The sequence below is a fragment of the Oryza brachyantha genome, chromosome 10 (assembly GCF_000231095.2).
Source record: "Oryza brachyantha chromosome 10, ObraRS2, whole genome shotgun sequence".
Classification (NCBI taxonomy): domain Eukaryota; kingdom Viridiplantae; phylum Streptophyta; class Magnoliopsida; order Poales; family Poaceae; genus Oryza; species Oryza brachyantha.
Window position 1 is genome coordinate 5572960 of NC_023172.2, and position 16706 is coordinate 5589665.

The 16706-nt window shown below is 40.7% G+C and overlaps 2 protein-coding genes across 5 annotated transcripts; one reads left to right on the forward strand and one right to left on the reverse strand.

The window, feature by feature from the left end:
- Nucleotides 1-3703: 3703 nt before the first annotated feature.
- LOC102718870 lies at nucleotides 3704-14509 on the forward strand. Of its 4 annotated transcripts, XR_001551293.1 has the most exons (5): nucleotides 3704-4300; nucleotides 4399-5395; nucleotides 7249-7318; nucleotides 14063-14142; nucleotides 14225-14509. XR_001551293.1 is itself a non-coding variant. In XM_015841907.1 (4 exons), exons 1-4 carry the CDS (start codon nucleotides 4037-4039, stop codon nucleotides 7500-7502), a joined length of 1362 nt encoding a protein of 453 aa, XP_015697393.1. In that variant the 5' UTR covers nucleotides 3704-4036; the 3' UTR covers nucleotides 7503-7555. The 4 variants fall into 4 exon arrangements, 3 of the variants coding, with proteins under 3 accessions (XP_015697393.1, XP_015697394.1, XP_015697392.1); XM_015841907.1 differs by lacking the exons at nucleotides 14063-14142; nucleotides 14225-14509 and adding an exon at nucleotides 7472-7555; XM_015841908.2 differs by lacking the exons at nucleotides 7249-7318; nucleotides 14063-14142; nucleotides 14225-14509 and adding an exon at nucleotides 5491-6267.
- On the reverse strand, nucleotides 7874-16401 carry LOC107305181. Its single transcript, XM_015841909.2, has 2 exons — nucleotides 16065-16401; nucleotides 7874-8190 (listed from the first exon to the last, which is right to left on the reverse strand). Exons 1-2 carry the CDS (start codon nucleotides 16312-16314, stop codon nucleotides 7895-7897), a joined length of 546 nt encoding a protein of 181 aa, XP_015697395.1. The 5' UTR covers nucleotides 16315-16401; the 3' UTR covers nucleotides 7874-7894.
- Between the last annotated feature and the right edge of the window lie 305 nt (nucleotides 16402-16706).

The following is a 16706-nucleotide window of genomic DNA, read 5'->3' on the forward strand; positions in this document are numbered from 1 at the left end:
AAAACCAGTTTACTCAAGTTATTAAAGGTTCACTAGTCACAGTGAAGCTGGGAGTTCGCCTGTAACCGTGGGCACGGCTATTCGAATAGGTTATACTCTGATCAGAGGTGTACTACTGTACCCACAAGACACGACTCCACTACACTTGAACGTGCGCCGACATACCACCATGGTATACCGGAAAGGAGACCGTGATAGGACCTGTCACATAACCCTCCATATTTAATCGCACCGCACTTCAGGTTTCACCCCGTCCTTTACACCAAGTCGGGCAGTTCCCTCTTGTGCCTTGGTAGATCCGGAAGCAGCAGAGGCTTTCGTTACACCACGATTGCCCGTCCATACTCCATCACGCCTACCCTTGCCTTGGTACGTCAAATAGTTCGAAGCTATGCTTCATATCCCACCTTACCCATTTCGGCATGTGGTTAACACTTAATTACTTCTAGGGTTTCCCGTAAACCGGTCCTTAATTGCCATGGGTGCGACTCAAAACCATGCACCCACAGCCCACCATTATCAATATTTTAGTTGACATTAACCCGAACCGGGTGATGAATCATTATTACAGCTATTTAGAACTAAGCATGATTAAATGTGATCCCATGAGCTACTTGTTCTAAGCACGGCTAAGCATTAACCTAGGCATAATAATAAGGTTTACCCGAGAAATAAATACAGTAAATACTTTAATTAAGACAATGCATATTTGAATAAAGAAAGCGGGGAATTTGCAATAATGGGTTCAATATGATCAAAGATGAGTGACACTTGCCTTGCTCGGGCTCCTGGGGAACTTCGGCGACGATCTCGAAGTAAACCGGCTCTTTGGCATGGTCCGAATCTAAGCGACAAAGCACAAAAATAAATAAAACAGGCACAAACTCTACTGAAACAGCAAAAGAAAGTATTTTTAATGGATTCTTGACAGTTTTATGAATTTAATGAAATTTAAATGGACCTAAATGGAGACTAGATGAATTACTTATGAATTTTAGAAGTTTTCTGGGTTTTTTAACTAAACAGAAAAGTCCTAAATTAATTATTGCGCAATTAATGGGGCTGCTGACGTCAGCGGAGGGGAGGTGGCGCTGACAGGTGGGGTCCACCTGTCGGTGGGAGAGGAGGAGAAAGGGGCACTGACGGGTGGGCCCGAGAGGGAGAGAGAGGAGAAAGGGAGGGGCGGTCGGCTGACGAGTGGGGCCCGCTCGTCAGCGGCCTAGCACAGAGGAGCGGGGCGGGAGTTTGGCCGGGAGAGAGAGAGGGGCGGCAGCGCTTAGGCGTGACGGATGGCGACCGGTGGAGGGCGGCGTCCGGTGACGAGCGGCGCGAACTGGCGGGCGGCGGTGAACAGCGACAACCCGACGGGCGGCGACGCGGGGGTCGGCGGCGACGCTAGGAGCGCGATGTCAAAGAGGGAGGAAAGCGGCGGCTCGGGAAGGACGACGTCGACGGCGCGATAGGAGGGCGGCGGCGCTCCGGCGACGACGGGTTTGCGTCGGTGACAGTGAGGCAGGAGCGACAGCGAGCGGAGGGGGGGCGGCGACGTCCAAGGCGCGCAGACGCGCGGCGGCGACGGCGTCCCCGGCGATGGCTCGCGGAGAGGAAAAAGAGGGAGAGGGAGTAGGGGAGAGCTCACCGGCGGCGACGGAAGGCGGCAGCAAGTCAGCGAGGACCCGGGACAGGTGATGATGGCCGGTGGCGTAGTCGATCGGCGGTGGCGGTGGAGATTGCTCGGCGGCGGTGAGGAGGTCGGGCGCGGTGACGGGAAGGAGGAAGAGGCGCGAGGGCGCTCGGGTGCCCACAGGCGGCGATAGAAGCTGGCGGAAGGTCGGCGAGGTCGAGACGACAGTGGCGACGCAGATATGCGGCGACGTCTGACGGCCGACGGCGCGGCGGCGGTGGGGATTTATAGCGCGGGGAGGCCGGCTAGGGCGGGGCGGCGGGTGGAGACCGAGTCGGGCGTGGCGAGGACTCGGCGGCGGCGGTTGCGGCACGGTGGCGAGGAGGAGTCGGCGCGGCCGGTGCGGGGAGGGAGGCCAGACTTGCGTGGTGCGGGCGCGAGCGTGTGCGGCTGGGCCGAGCGCGGGGAAGGGGAGGAGAGGGAGGCGCGCGGGAGAGGGGAGGAGGAAGCGGGCCAGGCGGCGGGAAGAGGCCGGCTCGGCTGGGCCGGCCTGGAGGGAGAGATGGGCCGGCTCGGCTGGGCCGGCCCAGGAAGGAGGAGAGGAAACAGAAAAAGGAAAAAGAAAAGGAGAGAGGAGGAAAATTGGACTTCGGCCCAATTTGAGAAGGAAGGGAAAAAGAGAGGAAAAAGGAGAGAAAAAGGAAAACCCCACTTTTACCGAGTTTTAAATTAATTTGTTTGGCCAAATTTTATACTTCTGCAATTTGAGTTTAAATCTTGTTAATTGATTTGCGAACCTCGATTTAATTAAATTAATTTCTTTTAGAGGGATTTTTCCTGAGGTAATTAAGCCAATTGTTATTTACGGATTTCTTTTACGAACTTAGGCTTGGGACAAAACTCCGGGTGTGACAGATGGCCTAGTTTACGATGATTTATCCTTGATCTAAGTGACCAACAACTCATTTTTGTCACGAAGCCCTAGGCGAACATCATATAACAGATTGACATATGATGAATAGTTCTAATGTCACGAGAAATTCGTCATACAAAGTCACATGTGGTGTGGTGAACCCATTCCAAGATGTGTTGCAAGTACAGGGGAAAAACATCCTAGTGAATCCTCCATATTTTGGCCACTCAATTGAAAGTCTGGGCAAAAGCCTTGCTTTTCTTCTTAGATTGTTCAAATACACCCTGCACACTAAAGTCGAATTATTATACTCCTAGTCGTGATCTGACCTATTGAAGTTGGTAGTCAGAAGCTAGGGAATACTCTACCTTCATCTTTATATTTCATGAATTTCTTCCTCATCTTTGGCATGATCAAAACCCTATACCTTGCCTTGGCCATTATCCAGTTGGCTTGGAGAGGGGAGACAATGGCTGCTGATGGCAAGAGTGGCACCCGAGGGATTTCCTTCACAAACTCGAGAACCGACTCCTACATAGGACTTTCCTTATAGCCGTCTGTTGGAGGGGATCCTATGTTGATTTGGGAGGTGCTTGGGCTCATTTGTGCCTTAGGTTCATCACCCCCATTCTATCAATGGAAACATCGGAAGGATCTCGGGGCTCATGGCAATAATATTCTTTCTCATTGCAGACCGTTTGGTGTTGTCAGAGGTTTGGTGGTGGTAGTCGGTTCATCTGCAGTCTTTTATGTGCTTAGCTCCTCGACTGCAATCTTCTCACTACCTTCACCTTCCTCTTCAAAACGTACATTCGAGTGGACACGAGGCTCTTCCAAATGTGCCGTGTGGACATATGTAGAGGGCTGCCTGTAATATGTACTACATGTGATATATTCAACAAGAAGACAAGTGGCAAACGTACCTAGTTAACCGTCATAGTTTTATGCTAGGGGCCCCACTCATAGTTGGCGCATCCATCTTGTTAAACATAGGGGCTTTAGTTGATACAACAATTTTTCTCTTCCGTTACTCTTGTATATCTAAATTTAGTGTTTCGGAAAAAAATTAATGACCTTGCTTACAATGTTTTTTTTTTGAGAACGACCTTGCTTATAATTGATAGGTATTCAATGGAATTCATAGTTTAGGGAAGACGTAGCATAGGTTGAGAATGTATACCGCTGGTCGTCAATTCTTAGATGAAATGTCCCAGGGTAGTTCTCGTAAACCATCTTAATTCCACCTCCAAACACATTTTAAGTATTTTATATTGGCCCTAGAAAGAAGAGTGGTGGAAAGAAAAAAAAAAGAAAAAGAAAAGGAGAAGGGCACGTGGAGTTGTGGGTCGCGCCGCCGCCGCCGCCGCCGTCTCCACTCTCCGCCGGCCGTAAGACTGTGGGATGGAATCCGAGAGGGAAGAGTCGACGGCGCGTGCATTTCGGCAATAACCACACCGGATTCTACAGTACTGACTTCTTCTGCCTGCTATTTCCAGTCCATGGCGGAGATCGCTCTAGCGACGGCATTGGACATCGCCGAGCTCCCTTTCTCCGACCTCCTCCTCCTCGCCTCGCCAGATCTTCCGGATGGAGACCGGCGCAGCCGCCTCCTTGCCACCGTCGCTACCTCGCTTGGTCGCCGTGGGTCTGGTTTGTTAGCCATCACCAACGTGCCGCGCGCTGGCGCCCTCCGCCGCCGGCTTCTCCCACTGGCCCGCCGCCTTGCCGTCATGGACCACCCCTCGCGCTCCCAGCTCCTCAAGGTAACCAAACTCCTCTCTCTCTCTCTCTCTCTCTCTCTCTCTCTCTCTCTCGTAGCTCCAAAAACCCTGTGAACTGATCTGCTTCATTGCAATTTCAGGAGCATGGTTTGGGTAGCGACGTGCCTATGAAGAAGCTGGACCGACCCGTTTCCTCGTTTGCCCGGCTTCTGCGGCATTCAGGTAAGTTCCACTTGCTGGAGTCGATGAACGAAATGGAGAGCAGCAAGAACGAGCCTGATTATCCGGAGAAGGCCTTGGGCGATGATGTAATTGGGGAAACCAAGGGCGATGGCACTGAGAAACTTGGCCAGTTAGTTGAGGAGCTTGGTGTTTGCATGATGGAACTTGGGATTTTGGTTGCGCGAGCCTGTGACATTGTTACGGGTGGAAATCAGTTGGAGAAAAGCATCGTGGATTTCGGAACCGCAAAGGCGAGGCTCATTCACTACCACTCTGAGTTGGATAACATTGTTATCCAGGAGAGTAGCAGAAAGAGAAAAGGGTCAAAAAGCAAAATCGCAGCAACAGATTGTAAGTCATGCTCTCAAAGGTCTGAATCATCACAAGGATCCTGTATCAGATCAGAAGGTGGTACTACTACTATGTCAGGGAAACAAAAGGATTCCAAAGATAAATCGAATCAAGGTCAGGGTAGTGCAGTTTCTCTCACGAACTTATGGCAAGAGTGGCACTATGACTATGGGGTCCTTACTGTTTTGACAGCACCATTATTCTTGTGCTCCACGTTAGGAGAAGGAGGTTCCATTAGCGAAGAATGTTCCCCCCCTGATGGGCATACATACTTGCAGCTGTTCAACAGGAGGAGGATATTCTCGGTGAGATGCTCTCCAGAGAGCTTCATTGTTCAGGTTGGGGAGGCAGCAGACATCTTGTCCGGTGGGAATCTGAGGTCTACACTTCACTCTGTGACTAGACCATTCGGCTCTACAAACATCAGCCGGGAAACTTTTGTAGTGTTCTTGCAGCCATCATGGGACAAAATTTTACCTTACACTGGTCACTGTTTTGCTGGTCATGATGAACCAAGTGAAGGCGATGACTCAACATTCAGTGATGGGTCAGTCATGTATTCAAGTAAGCATAAATTGATGCAAGATATTTTGAAAAAGATCCCCCCTCTGTCATCAAGGCTAAAAGAAGGGATGACATTTGCTGAATTTTCTCGACAGACAACAAAACAGTATTATGGTGGTGGAGGCATCCAACAAAATAATTAAAAGCAGTACTCTGGTACTGAAATGCACCTGTTGGAGGCACAAACACTAACAGTATGCATTGTTTTGTTTTGTCATAATGATGGGAAATTTAGTAGTGATCCATGCAAAATTAGTGACATCATGGTAAATGCAGAATTATTGTCTGTTCCCCATGATGAATGTTTTTCAAATTTTCACATCAGAGTCTGTGTTTCTGATATTAAATAGATGTCTGACAAAGTTAGTTAGCATTAGGCCCTTAGCATCATTTCTATTGATTTTGTCTAACATCATTTTCTTTCAATAAATAGACAGAACAGTCTTTCCTCTCTGTCTTATGCTTCTTAAGATTAAATGTGATGCATGCTTCAATATCTTCTGAAGGAACAAGTGGCTAAGAAGATACGGAGTTAACATAGCTGTATCCTATTTCAGTGATGCTGGTTCTCTGTTGCTTGTTTAATGTGTTGTCATTCTTAGCTGGGGTTTCTGATACTGACAAAAAAGATCTCACAATCATTCTTTTCCAGCAGAGAGCTGACAGTTTTACAATATCTGTCCCGTTTTTCAGGACTCACTAATTGCTACAAAAATAGCAACAGAGAATATTGCATTTCTTTTCTTTTTCTTGGAACATTTTCATTGTTTCCATTAAGTGGTACCCGCAATTTTTTCCACCGGTTATTCCACTGAGAAGGCTACACAATCTTCCTCCCACCTCACTATCTCAGGTGGAACTCACTGGGCAAAAACATCACTTTTCTTATGAATATAAATTCGTTCATATTCATGTCATTTTAACTAAACCTTTAGCTCAAATGCTCAGCTTTACATGATAATACAAGAGTTATAAAAATGGTTGACTCAGCAAATTCAATTTGCATGTTATTCCAATAAAAGGAGGTAAAAATATTTTGATCTCTAATAGCTCAAGAGTTTATGTTCTTATTAGAACATATTTTTTTCTATTATCAAAATATGTCGTGTTGCACAATAACATCTGTGAAGTGTATTTTGATGTTACTAGCTAAATACCTGTGATTTGCTACGGACAAAAATATGGATTATATGCATGCTACCATTTTTGTCCCTATGTATGTCTTTGCATGAGAAACTTGTTTATTTTAGAGATATATAATTTGATTTTTTGATTGAGGGATAAAATATGATCTTATGGTATAAGTTGTACAGTGACCCCTAAAACAACTTACTGAACAACGGCCAGATGGCCAATGAAATGTAGGCCAAATATACATCACTTCTGCTGCTGGCTATATGTCAGTCATTCCTCCTTTTTTTTATCATTTGTTTCTGTTACCTTTGGATTTTTTACCCAAGAAGTGGGTAGAAATGACTGGTTTCTCCCCTCATCTGCCCCTGGGAGCCCTTTTTACTTATGCAACGGAAATTACATTATTGCCCTTGGCTTTTTTACATGGGAGTAGCCTTGCCCTGGGGGCAATTTAGTGCTTTATTACACTAGTTAAGCTAACACCCTAGGAATGGGGTATATCCCCTGACAGTTCCCACTGCAGAAATGTGAACACTTGCAATGAAATTATCCCCTGAATGATTTTTCAATATGTCAAATCATGTGGGCAGCATGACTTTAATTTGTCCAGTTTGGTGATTTCCATATCATTCATGATGGATGTTTGATTGCACCTGCCCTTGCTGGTATCAACTGCTTTTGATTTACTGTGATTTGTTGCGCTCCATGTTTTTGTCCAGGTGTTTCATGTTCATTATCTCAAGCCATGGAGACCTTTTTTGGACGGCAAGTAGCGGACAGGTCCACCGGGTAAAATTTTCTTTCTTTCATATACATCTCCATTGTCTCATATAAATTTTCCTTTCATTTCCATAGCACAGTATTGATGCCGCATTTACACAATATATATAGTTTGAACTTCTTTTTGGTTGTGCTCTTATGTAACATTCTGACATTCTGTAGATTTCTGCGAAGTTCTATTTCCTCCGTGTGACAAGTAAATGATTTATGTGTACACAATTAGTGTTGGATATGCATTCCTTCAGTGCTCATCTCTTCCTTGTGACCTTATGCCTGTTTGTTACTTGAATCATTTGTGTTCTACTCATGTACGTACATCTCATGACCAGTCATCAAGTTGTTTTTTTCTCTTTTCAAATTAGCCTAAGTCATGCATCTAGTTCTAGATGTATATAATAAAGAGAGGTTATAATTACAAGAAATGGAGGTGTCAGAAGGGAATAAAATGAAAAGGCATGTCTTTGATCTACACCTGTTGAAAATTCAAAGAAAGTGAAACTCAACTAAGAATCGAACTACTTTACATGAGTGATCGTACGTCTACTACCAGTTCTGTTCTATACCAACACGGTGCATGGACATGCCCTACTTTGTATCATGTTGCTGCAGCTGTATCCACCCTGTAGTGTAGGTGCGGAAACCATCCTCCGATGATGATAGATGGATGCCATGGGATGAGCTCGGGCCATGGCGAAGCCGACACACAGAGTCTAGCGGGAGCTGAATCACCTTGACGGCACAGGCCTTCTCCAGGTTTGGTGTGGCATGGAGCCAAGAAGGGAGTTCTATGGTAAAGTTGCCGTTCTCATCAGTTATTCCAAATACAGAGTTAGCCATCGCCTTAATACCTTCTGTTTCACATGTCACTCCTACCGTAGCACCTGTTTGAGAAAAAACACAAGGTTAGCTCATGACTCTCTTTGCATATTATTTCAGCACCAACAAGAAGTTACTACATATAAATTAGGTGTTTTGGCTTGTAAATTTGCTATTTTATAGTTTTGATAGCTTTTCTTATATGTAATCAACCATAGGTCAGAACCTAAAATAGTAAAAGTTGTGCGTTGAATGCTAATATCCAAGTAGAATAATGTCATCAAAAAATCAAAATAAATACATAAAAATAAAGCAAAGATTTCAAGACGACAACAACAAATTCAATGAGTACAAAACAATCCATGACTTCCCTTTTAACCGTTGATGTTACCGATATGCCTTAGAGGTAATCATATAGATGATTGGACCATATACCGTGTTTATAATATTATAGAATAAAGTGTTTTTCTGTTGCTTGAAATAAATAATCTATTATTTATCAATGTGTATGTGACTTATTCATCGTAACCCGAATCAATGGCTCGAAATTACACCAATATGGAAGTTATTACTTTGACCTGTAGGCTGTGCTGATATTTCATTCCAATTACTAGGTTTCACTTTTCATTGTTGCATTTGTGATGACGGTTTTGAAAAGCTTCAGGAACTATGACATCACTCTCATCATACTGAAAATTGCACCATAGAACGTGAATCCACTGTGGTTGGCGTACTTACCATGCCATCAATTAGTAATTTATACTGCATATGTTTTTTATTTCTGCAGATTATTTCCGTAGTGTGCATTTTTTGTCTTGCAGAAAAGGTTGTGTGATTTTGTACTGTGCATTCGGGTTTTATACTGATTATCGGACTTAATGATTTTGTGCTGGTTGTTCATGCATCCGTATTCGCTAACTGTAGTTCAATTTCTGGGAGGGGTATACACTTTCCTAATTGCAAGCTATTGGGTTCTTCCTCGGGTTTTATACTAATTATCGAACTTAATGATTTTGTGCTGATTGTTCATGCATCCGTATTCGCTAACTGTAGTTCAATACAGCTCTTTTTGATTGTAGCATCTTTACTTTCAAAGTTTAGACTTTCTATTTCTTTTCTATGATCAATCATGTCATTATGAATATATAAGAGGCAAAGTTCCGATCCGGGAATTGATCGCGCGTAGATGGCACTCTGTCCAGTGTTTTTGATAGGCTCATATTTTTCAGATTGCATCAAACATGTCGTTAGTTGTGCAATGAAGTTTGTTATTTAATTATATAGTTACTTCGTTAACAAACTACTAACTATGCACACACAGTTTGTGATCATGGCCTTAATATGAATGATCCTATATTTTAAAAAAATATAATCCGTTTGAATTACCATTTTTATATATTTACTTTTTAGGATAAATGATTATGGCATAAAATGGAACTGGATCCTCTTAACTGCGTGTGCAATTGAATCACTTGCATATGGGCCCACTTTGTGATGGCCCATATATCAGTAGCATAACTACACAACATTTACATTAGAGGATTCAGCGAATCTCCAATACAATGCTATTATTTTGCTTTCCAAAAATTTGTATTGTGTTCATCTAAAAAATATTGGGTATAAAAATTACATACTCCTCCAACAGAAATCTAAAAGTGAATAACTTGTATTAAGAACGTATATTCTTACCCCAAATTTAAGATGCAAGTGAGCTAATTTAAGTCATGTGTAAATATTAGTGAATATTCTTATCCCAAATTTATAACACAAGTACTTTATTTGGTAACATGTTAGAGATATATTTTCTAGCTTAATTTCTAAAATTCAGTTTTAGGGATCAATTTTAGACGATTGTCGACCTCTCGAGATGATCTCAGTTCACGTAAAAACGCCCTTAACAAGCACTCCCTCAGGAAAAAAAAAACTCACTTGGGGTGGCCGTTCGAATTGGCTGATGAAGCTGAAAGATCTTATTTTTATGTCTATTTAAATTATTACAGCACGTGACTCTTTTGGTGATGCAAGATGAAAGATCTTATTTTTATATCTATTTAATAATTTAAACAGTAAACTACAAAGTTAAAAATCTACTCTAAAGAAACATGAGTCTAAACATATAAGATGATATACTTTTATATAGAAATTTTCCACGAAAACATGGTTTAACCATTTGGGAAGCGTGCGCATAATAGCTGAGAAAATAATATGCACTGTAGCAGCGCAAACAAAATGAGGTTAATATTTGAATGATTAATTAAGTATTAGTTATTTTAAACTTAAAAATTGATTTTTTATTTTTCAAAAGAACTTATAAATTGTTTTTCTTTTAAGACAATACCGATCAGTAGTGTGGGCGTTTTTTAACCGAGACCGAAAGAAAACCACACCGGAACAAAAACCGAACCGAACAGTTGGTTTGTCTAGCCATCGATTTGGCTGTATAACTACAATTGTAAGCCAAACTAGACTGCACAATATTACCTCCGTAAAATACATGGAATTTTGGCATTTAGGATTTTGACAATGCAAATCTATTTTGGGACAAACTAGTACATAACAAGACTATGATATAATTTATGTTTCTTTGCATGTTTTTTTTCCTATGTCCATTTATTATTTGAAGCCATAGTTTTCTGAGTATCTTAAAATGCACATGAGACCGACTGAAATATCCAGATTTTAAACTGCATGCAGACTATCATCTGAAACTTTTTTTTCTTACATTGATTATACTCTGACTCTGCGGAACTTCTTGATAAACATGCCAAATATCCTCAGAAATATGAATTATATACATGCTAACGTTTTGGCATTTGTTTTTTGAGATGAAAAATAGAATCAATATATAGGATTATTTTAAAATATTTTCTATATAAAGGAGTAGTTGATAAGATAATATATATAATATAGTATGTGGATGACATATTCATGGTCAGTACCGTTATAACTTTTATAATAATTTAGAAATGAGCTTTTTACACAAGAGAAATAAAAAGGGGTATGAAGTAAAGGAAGGAAAGACGTAGCAAGCAGTACTGTATAACTTGCCAGTTAGCTACACGAATTGAGATGTTCGAATGAGAAGAAGAATCGATCGATACCACAGCGTTATACGTGCAAACATAACTTTTATGCAAAACGACAAACATATTAGGGCCCTCATTGTTTTGGTTTTTCTCTAAAAACAAACGACCATATTTGCTAACGGAAAATTTGTGAAAGATGAGGTTTAAAAGCCTCCGAATAAGAATTAGCGGTCTAAAATCAAAGACTAAAAAATACTTTTAATAAAAAAACCCAAAATTAACTTTAAATTTAAGATTAAAAATTTAAATTTTATTAAATAAATCTAAGAAAAGAAAAAGACGAGGGTGTCGATAACATTTGGAAAATGGAGAAACCACTAACGATCGTTCCAGTGCAGACGGAGACGGCTAAATGACGATGCCAACACGGTGCGTTGCAACCAAACGCACTTGCATACAGATGTAACAAGTGAACGATCCCATCGACCGCGTATGAAATGCTACCAGGCTGTGCTTTTCTGAAGGAAAGACGAAGGTAAAATATTATCTGATATTTTATATCCATTTAATAATATAAATAATAAAATTAATTATAATAAAGTTAAGAATCAATTTTAAAAATATGAGATAATAAACTTCTATATATATATGTTTTAAATAAACCGTTTAATAGTTTAAGATACACATGTAAAAGGTGAGAAATAATATAGAAAATTCTACTTAAACAAACGCAGACGTACGCGTCAGGATTCAGTCCGTTCATTCATCAAACGTCTCAGCAACTTATCTTGTGTCATGGTCTCACGGATGATTTATGCCCTTATTAATTCTCATTTCTCACCAGCCCATTGGAGCCAAGGAGTTTTGATGAAAATTTACTGAATTTAAACCAATTCCTATATTTTTAATGAGACCGAGAGCTGTCCTGCCCATAGAACCAACTACAGTCTAAAGGTAAGGTAGTGCCTTTCGATTACATCATGCTAATCATGCTAGTTGGTAGACTTTTGGCCAAACAAAAAACAGAACTAAGCGAACAGCCTTATCCGTCAACAAGAAAATTAGCTCACAGAATGGTTTGAGCGTACAACTTGCATTCAAGAGCGTTGACTGGAGCAGAGATGTACCTAAACGAATGTTGCCTAGTTGCTTTCGTTATGCTCTGCTGACTTCCCATGTGATTAAATATATATTGAGGTGTACCAATACGGGTGGAAATGAGCCAAGACCTGTAGGTTTTTTCACAACCATATTTAATTCTTAAACTTTTTTAGCTCAAAACTCTATATAATTTTATTTTTAACTCATTTTAAACCCAGCACTTAAATTTTGCAGGTAAAATGGTTGGGACTATTGCCATCCCTAGCTACCAGTATATAGGCTAGTTGTGCTGTGGCTATAATGTGGGTGGTTGTACTTGTTCTTTAGGCTATCGTGCAATGCAAAACATCTGTTTTTAACATAATTTTTACAAAACTACGAATGTTTTAACTAAACAATTATAGAACTACATATTTAAAGATATGTGCCACACAAACTTAAAATTTTTAGCTCTAAATATATCAAAAAATAAGTTCTCATAACACAAAACATAAGATTTAGTGTTGAATACGGATGAAAGCAGGTTGATATGCAGTTAATTTAGGGTCATGTTAATGAACTATGTTAATACTTGTTTTCTTTCATGTTGTAAGACTTTTTGGATATATTATTTGTGTATATATATATATATCTAGATTTATTAACATCTATATAAAATTAGCCAATGCTTCAAAGTTCTACATTGTGAAATGGATGTCATATTAAAATAAAACTTAGTTCATTTATTTAAACTATAGTCAGATGCGATATGGGTTGACCCACCCATCCCTAATAGTCAAGTTATAAAAAACTACAGATTTTAGAGTATAAATACATAGTATTATAGTTTTTTTAAAAATTTATAGAAGTTTTAGTTTTGTGATAAACTTAATGTGGAATCTGTAATTTAATAATAAGCCATAAATCTGTAGTTTGTGAAAATTGAGGCTTTGTTTTGTGATTCTTGTTCTTAAATATGTATAGAAACATATTTCAAATCTTACTTTTTAAAAGTTATAGAAACATTAAATTTCACAAAATTATAGGCACTTTGGTCAAACTACATATTTAGCACTAAATTTATCCCAAAAGTACATATTTAAAGTTAAATATCATGAAACTGCAAATTAATATTTTTAATCCCTAACTGATGAAGACATTTCTTCTTTGGATATACACAAGACTCATCAAGTTGTTACGCAAGGTTCTATCATATATGGCAATTTAAATAATTGGCAAGATCATTCCTAGGTACTTCTTTATATGATTTTGAAAAATAAATTATTACCTAATAAATTAATTATGATTAGGAACCATGGAGAGGACTAGAAGTACTTGGTGAGGAGCTAGGAGAAAGACAATATCCAAAGGTGTATAAGTTTAGGGTCCACCTTGAGTTCCAAGATCATGTCACACTAAATTTGTTCCTTAGGTCACATCCAAACTCCGTTTTGTTGTTCTACGTATGAATGGAAAGCTAACGATACACTTTCCCAATGAATACAATATAATGTAAAAAGTTACTTTGAGTCAAAGGGAATCATCAAAATAAGAAGGCATCCAGAATCAGGGTGTTATGCGAACTTCTTTTAGACCGTTGGGTCTTGTATTGTATTGTATTGGCATTCAATAAGGACATGTCTAGGTTTCTTTTGCCAACCCTATACCATTTATATTCGGTAGCCTTTGTCCAATTAGGGTTGATTTCTACTGTTGCAATTTAACCGCTAGTTTAATTTATGGTACCCTAACATGTGAGATTCATCTATATTCCTAGTATATTTAGGTTGCTTCTTTTACTCTGTTGCTTACGTTTTTGACTCACATGCAGAAAATAACCTTCTTGGCGAGGTTAACTGTATTTCAGCCTAGTTTATCACCAATGGAGCAATGGTGCAGTGATTATGAGAGGTTTCTGGTCGATCATCTATATTCCCAGTATATTTAGGTTGCTTCTTTTACTCTGTTGCTTACGTTTTTGATTCACATGCAGAAAATAACCTTCTTGGCGAGGTCAACTGTATTTCAGCATAGTTTATCACCCATGGAGCAATGGTGCAGTGATTATGAGAGGTTCGATCATTCTGGTCGGAGCCTTTAGATCATCAACGTTAAGTCTCTGTAATCGATCTATCCATATCTTTTGAAAGATTGGGACCCTGATTGCTCATCAGTTGGTATCAGAGGCATGTTATATCGAAACTAAATATTGCATTTTGTAATGAACTTAATGCTAAACATGTAGTTTTGTTATAAACTTGGCAATAAAATTGTAGTTTTGGGATATGTCTTGAATATGTAGTTTTGCGTAGTTTTCGGTAAAAAAATCTTTAATTTTGCTAAAAAAATAATATTGTATCCAATTGTGTAATTTGCCACACGAATATATCTTTTGTTCATATTAATACATTTTGGTCACCATTTGGTATGGCACCAGGATATTTTTGGAGTGCCAGGACATTTTAATGCCAAAATTATGGTAATGCTAACCAAATTTGGTAGTAAATTACTAAATTGTCTCTTCATCTTAGTATTAAACCAAACGCATCATTTTACTTTTTTCAATAGCAAGGATTTGACTTGCAACATTTTGATAAGATTCAAATTGGTTACGATGAAACAAGACTACAGCTCCCTTTATCTAGGTGCTTTGCTTTTGATAAAAGAAATATGATACCATTGACTAAAAAATACTTTTCTCAAAAATATGTTATATATATATATATATATTTCCTATATAAAATATTCATCTTAATTTAATTTTACATGTGGCTATTCATTTATTTTTTAATTTGCAAAATTTATAGTAGGCGGGACTTATTCACTGACACCGCTGTTACCTTCCTATCTTTAAAAGAGAATAGGTCAGTGCTGCTGATACCTATTACGAAGGACACACGTGAGCTACCTACACCAAGAAGAAGATCAAAGTACGCCTTCCATGACGGCTAATCATGCCGTGATACATCGAGCCTGCAGAATCTGTCAGGAGGTCGGAAGAGGAGGTTACAACGTCGCCTTGTACTACTCTCCTCGACAACAGATGAGATGAGACCTGTACCAGCCATCTTGCTTGCCTTCCCTGCTTTCTCTTCTTCGTCCTTCGACCCTAGCCGGCCAACAACCGTGGCGAAAACGACCTCTCGCCTTAGAAATAATTGATGGTTGATTTCGCCAGGCACGCTTAATTAATCAGTTGCATTATAATCGTTTATTCGTTCTTAAATGTGTCGTGTTTTCAGGAGCTATTTTTTTAGAGTTCAGTCCTCTGATGGTTCTGTGATATAGAATGATATCCCAAACCTGGTCCATCACGGAAGAATCGTGGCAAATGCATTGTTTTGGTGGCAGTTTGACGAGAATCAACTTGTCAAAGGAGCTAGCTAGGCCTAGAAATGTGTATATGGATTCTGCAGGGAAGGCCCGCGCTGAGAAGAGGTGAACGGTGATGCTGTTTTCATGTTGAATTTCTCAATAATATGTATTATTGTGCTCTGTTACCGCGTAATATAACCAGACAAATAACGAAGGGACTTTGATATAATCTGACCACGAGTCCACGACAGAATGAACTAACTGAAGCGAGCTATTAACGAGCTATTATAATTCTTGGAAAGGTGATTAACAACTATAAATGTAATCAGAGTAAAAAAAATTAAAATGGGCGCGGCTGATGTCCACTATGAACGTTGCAGTATGAGAAAATTCAATCTCGGCTTCAAAGACTAGAAAAAAAATTCTCAAAAATTGCTCGTGAACAAGAGAAGAGGAAGCAAAAGAAACAGGAAAGGCAAATTCCGGTGAATGAATTCGTCCAAGTTGGCGCAACTAACCTGGCAGCTCGAAGCTAAGAAGGTCGGCGCCGTGCCGGCGGCAGGAGAGCAGGCAGACGACCTGCCCGGACACCACCACGGTCGACACCGGCTCCTCTCCGTACCCGGCAATGCTCGCAAGCTCCGCCGGCGAGAAGTATAGCTCCATGGGCACCACCGGCGCCGTCGCCTCCGTCGCCGACAACATCACGGCGGTGACTAGCAGGAGCAGCAGCCAGTGAGGCGACGAGGAGGGCAGCCGGCGCGGCATGTCGAGAGAGAGCTCTGCCTTTCTCCTCTGCTCTGCGTGCGGCTCTGCGCTGCGGCCTCTTTTTTGGTTGGAGTTGGACCAAACTGGTGCGTGCGTGGGGCGGGGAGACGCGGCAGCGGGGGAAACAATAAGAAGGGAGCCTTGGTGCGCCGGCTGGTTTGTCATACGTTGACTTTGTAGGGAACGGCGTGCGCGCCATGTAATGCACGTACGCGTGAGAGTGCCTGCGTGCGTGCGTGAGTGGGTTGGGCTAGGTTGGGCAGCCGGGCAGCCAAGTGATTTGGGTGTGTATCTCATTACAGCCATTCAGACATATGTATCCCACCTTTTCAGAATTCATTTATCATATTAGTGCCTATAATATCACTTATTGTAGAGGATGTGAACCTAAA

What these genes read in the sequence shown, in the direction of transcription:
- LOC102718870 (XM_015841906.2), top strand. Translation starts at nt 4,037, where the DNA reads ATGGCGGAGATCGCTCTAGCGACGGCATTGGACATCGCCGAGCTCCCT. An exon ending in CGCGCTCCCAGCTCCTCAAG is followed by an intron (nt 4,301 to 4,398) that starts GTAACCAAACTC and finishes TTGCAATTTCAG; the next exon opens with GAGCATGGTTTGGGTAGCGA.
- LOC107305181 (XM_015841909.2), bottom strand. Translation starts at nt 16,314, where the DNA reads ATGCCGCGCCGGCTGCCCTCCTCGTCGCCTCACTGGCTGCTGCTCCTG. An exon ending in TCTTAGCTTCGAGCTGCCAG is followed by an intron (nt 8,191 to 16,064) that starts GTTAGTTGCGCC and finishes TTTCTCAAACAG; the next exon opens with GTGCTACGGTAGGAGTGACA.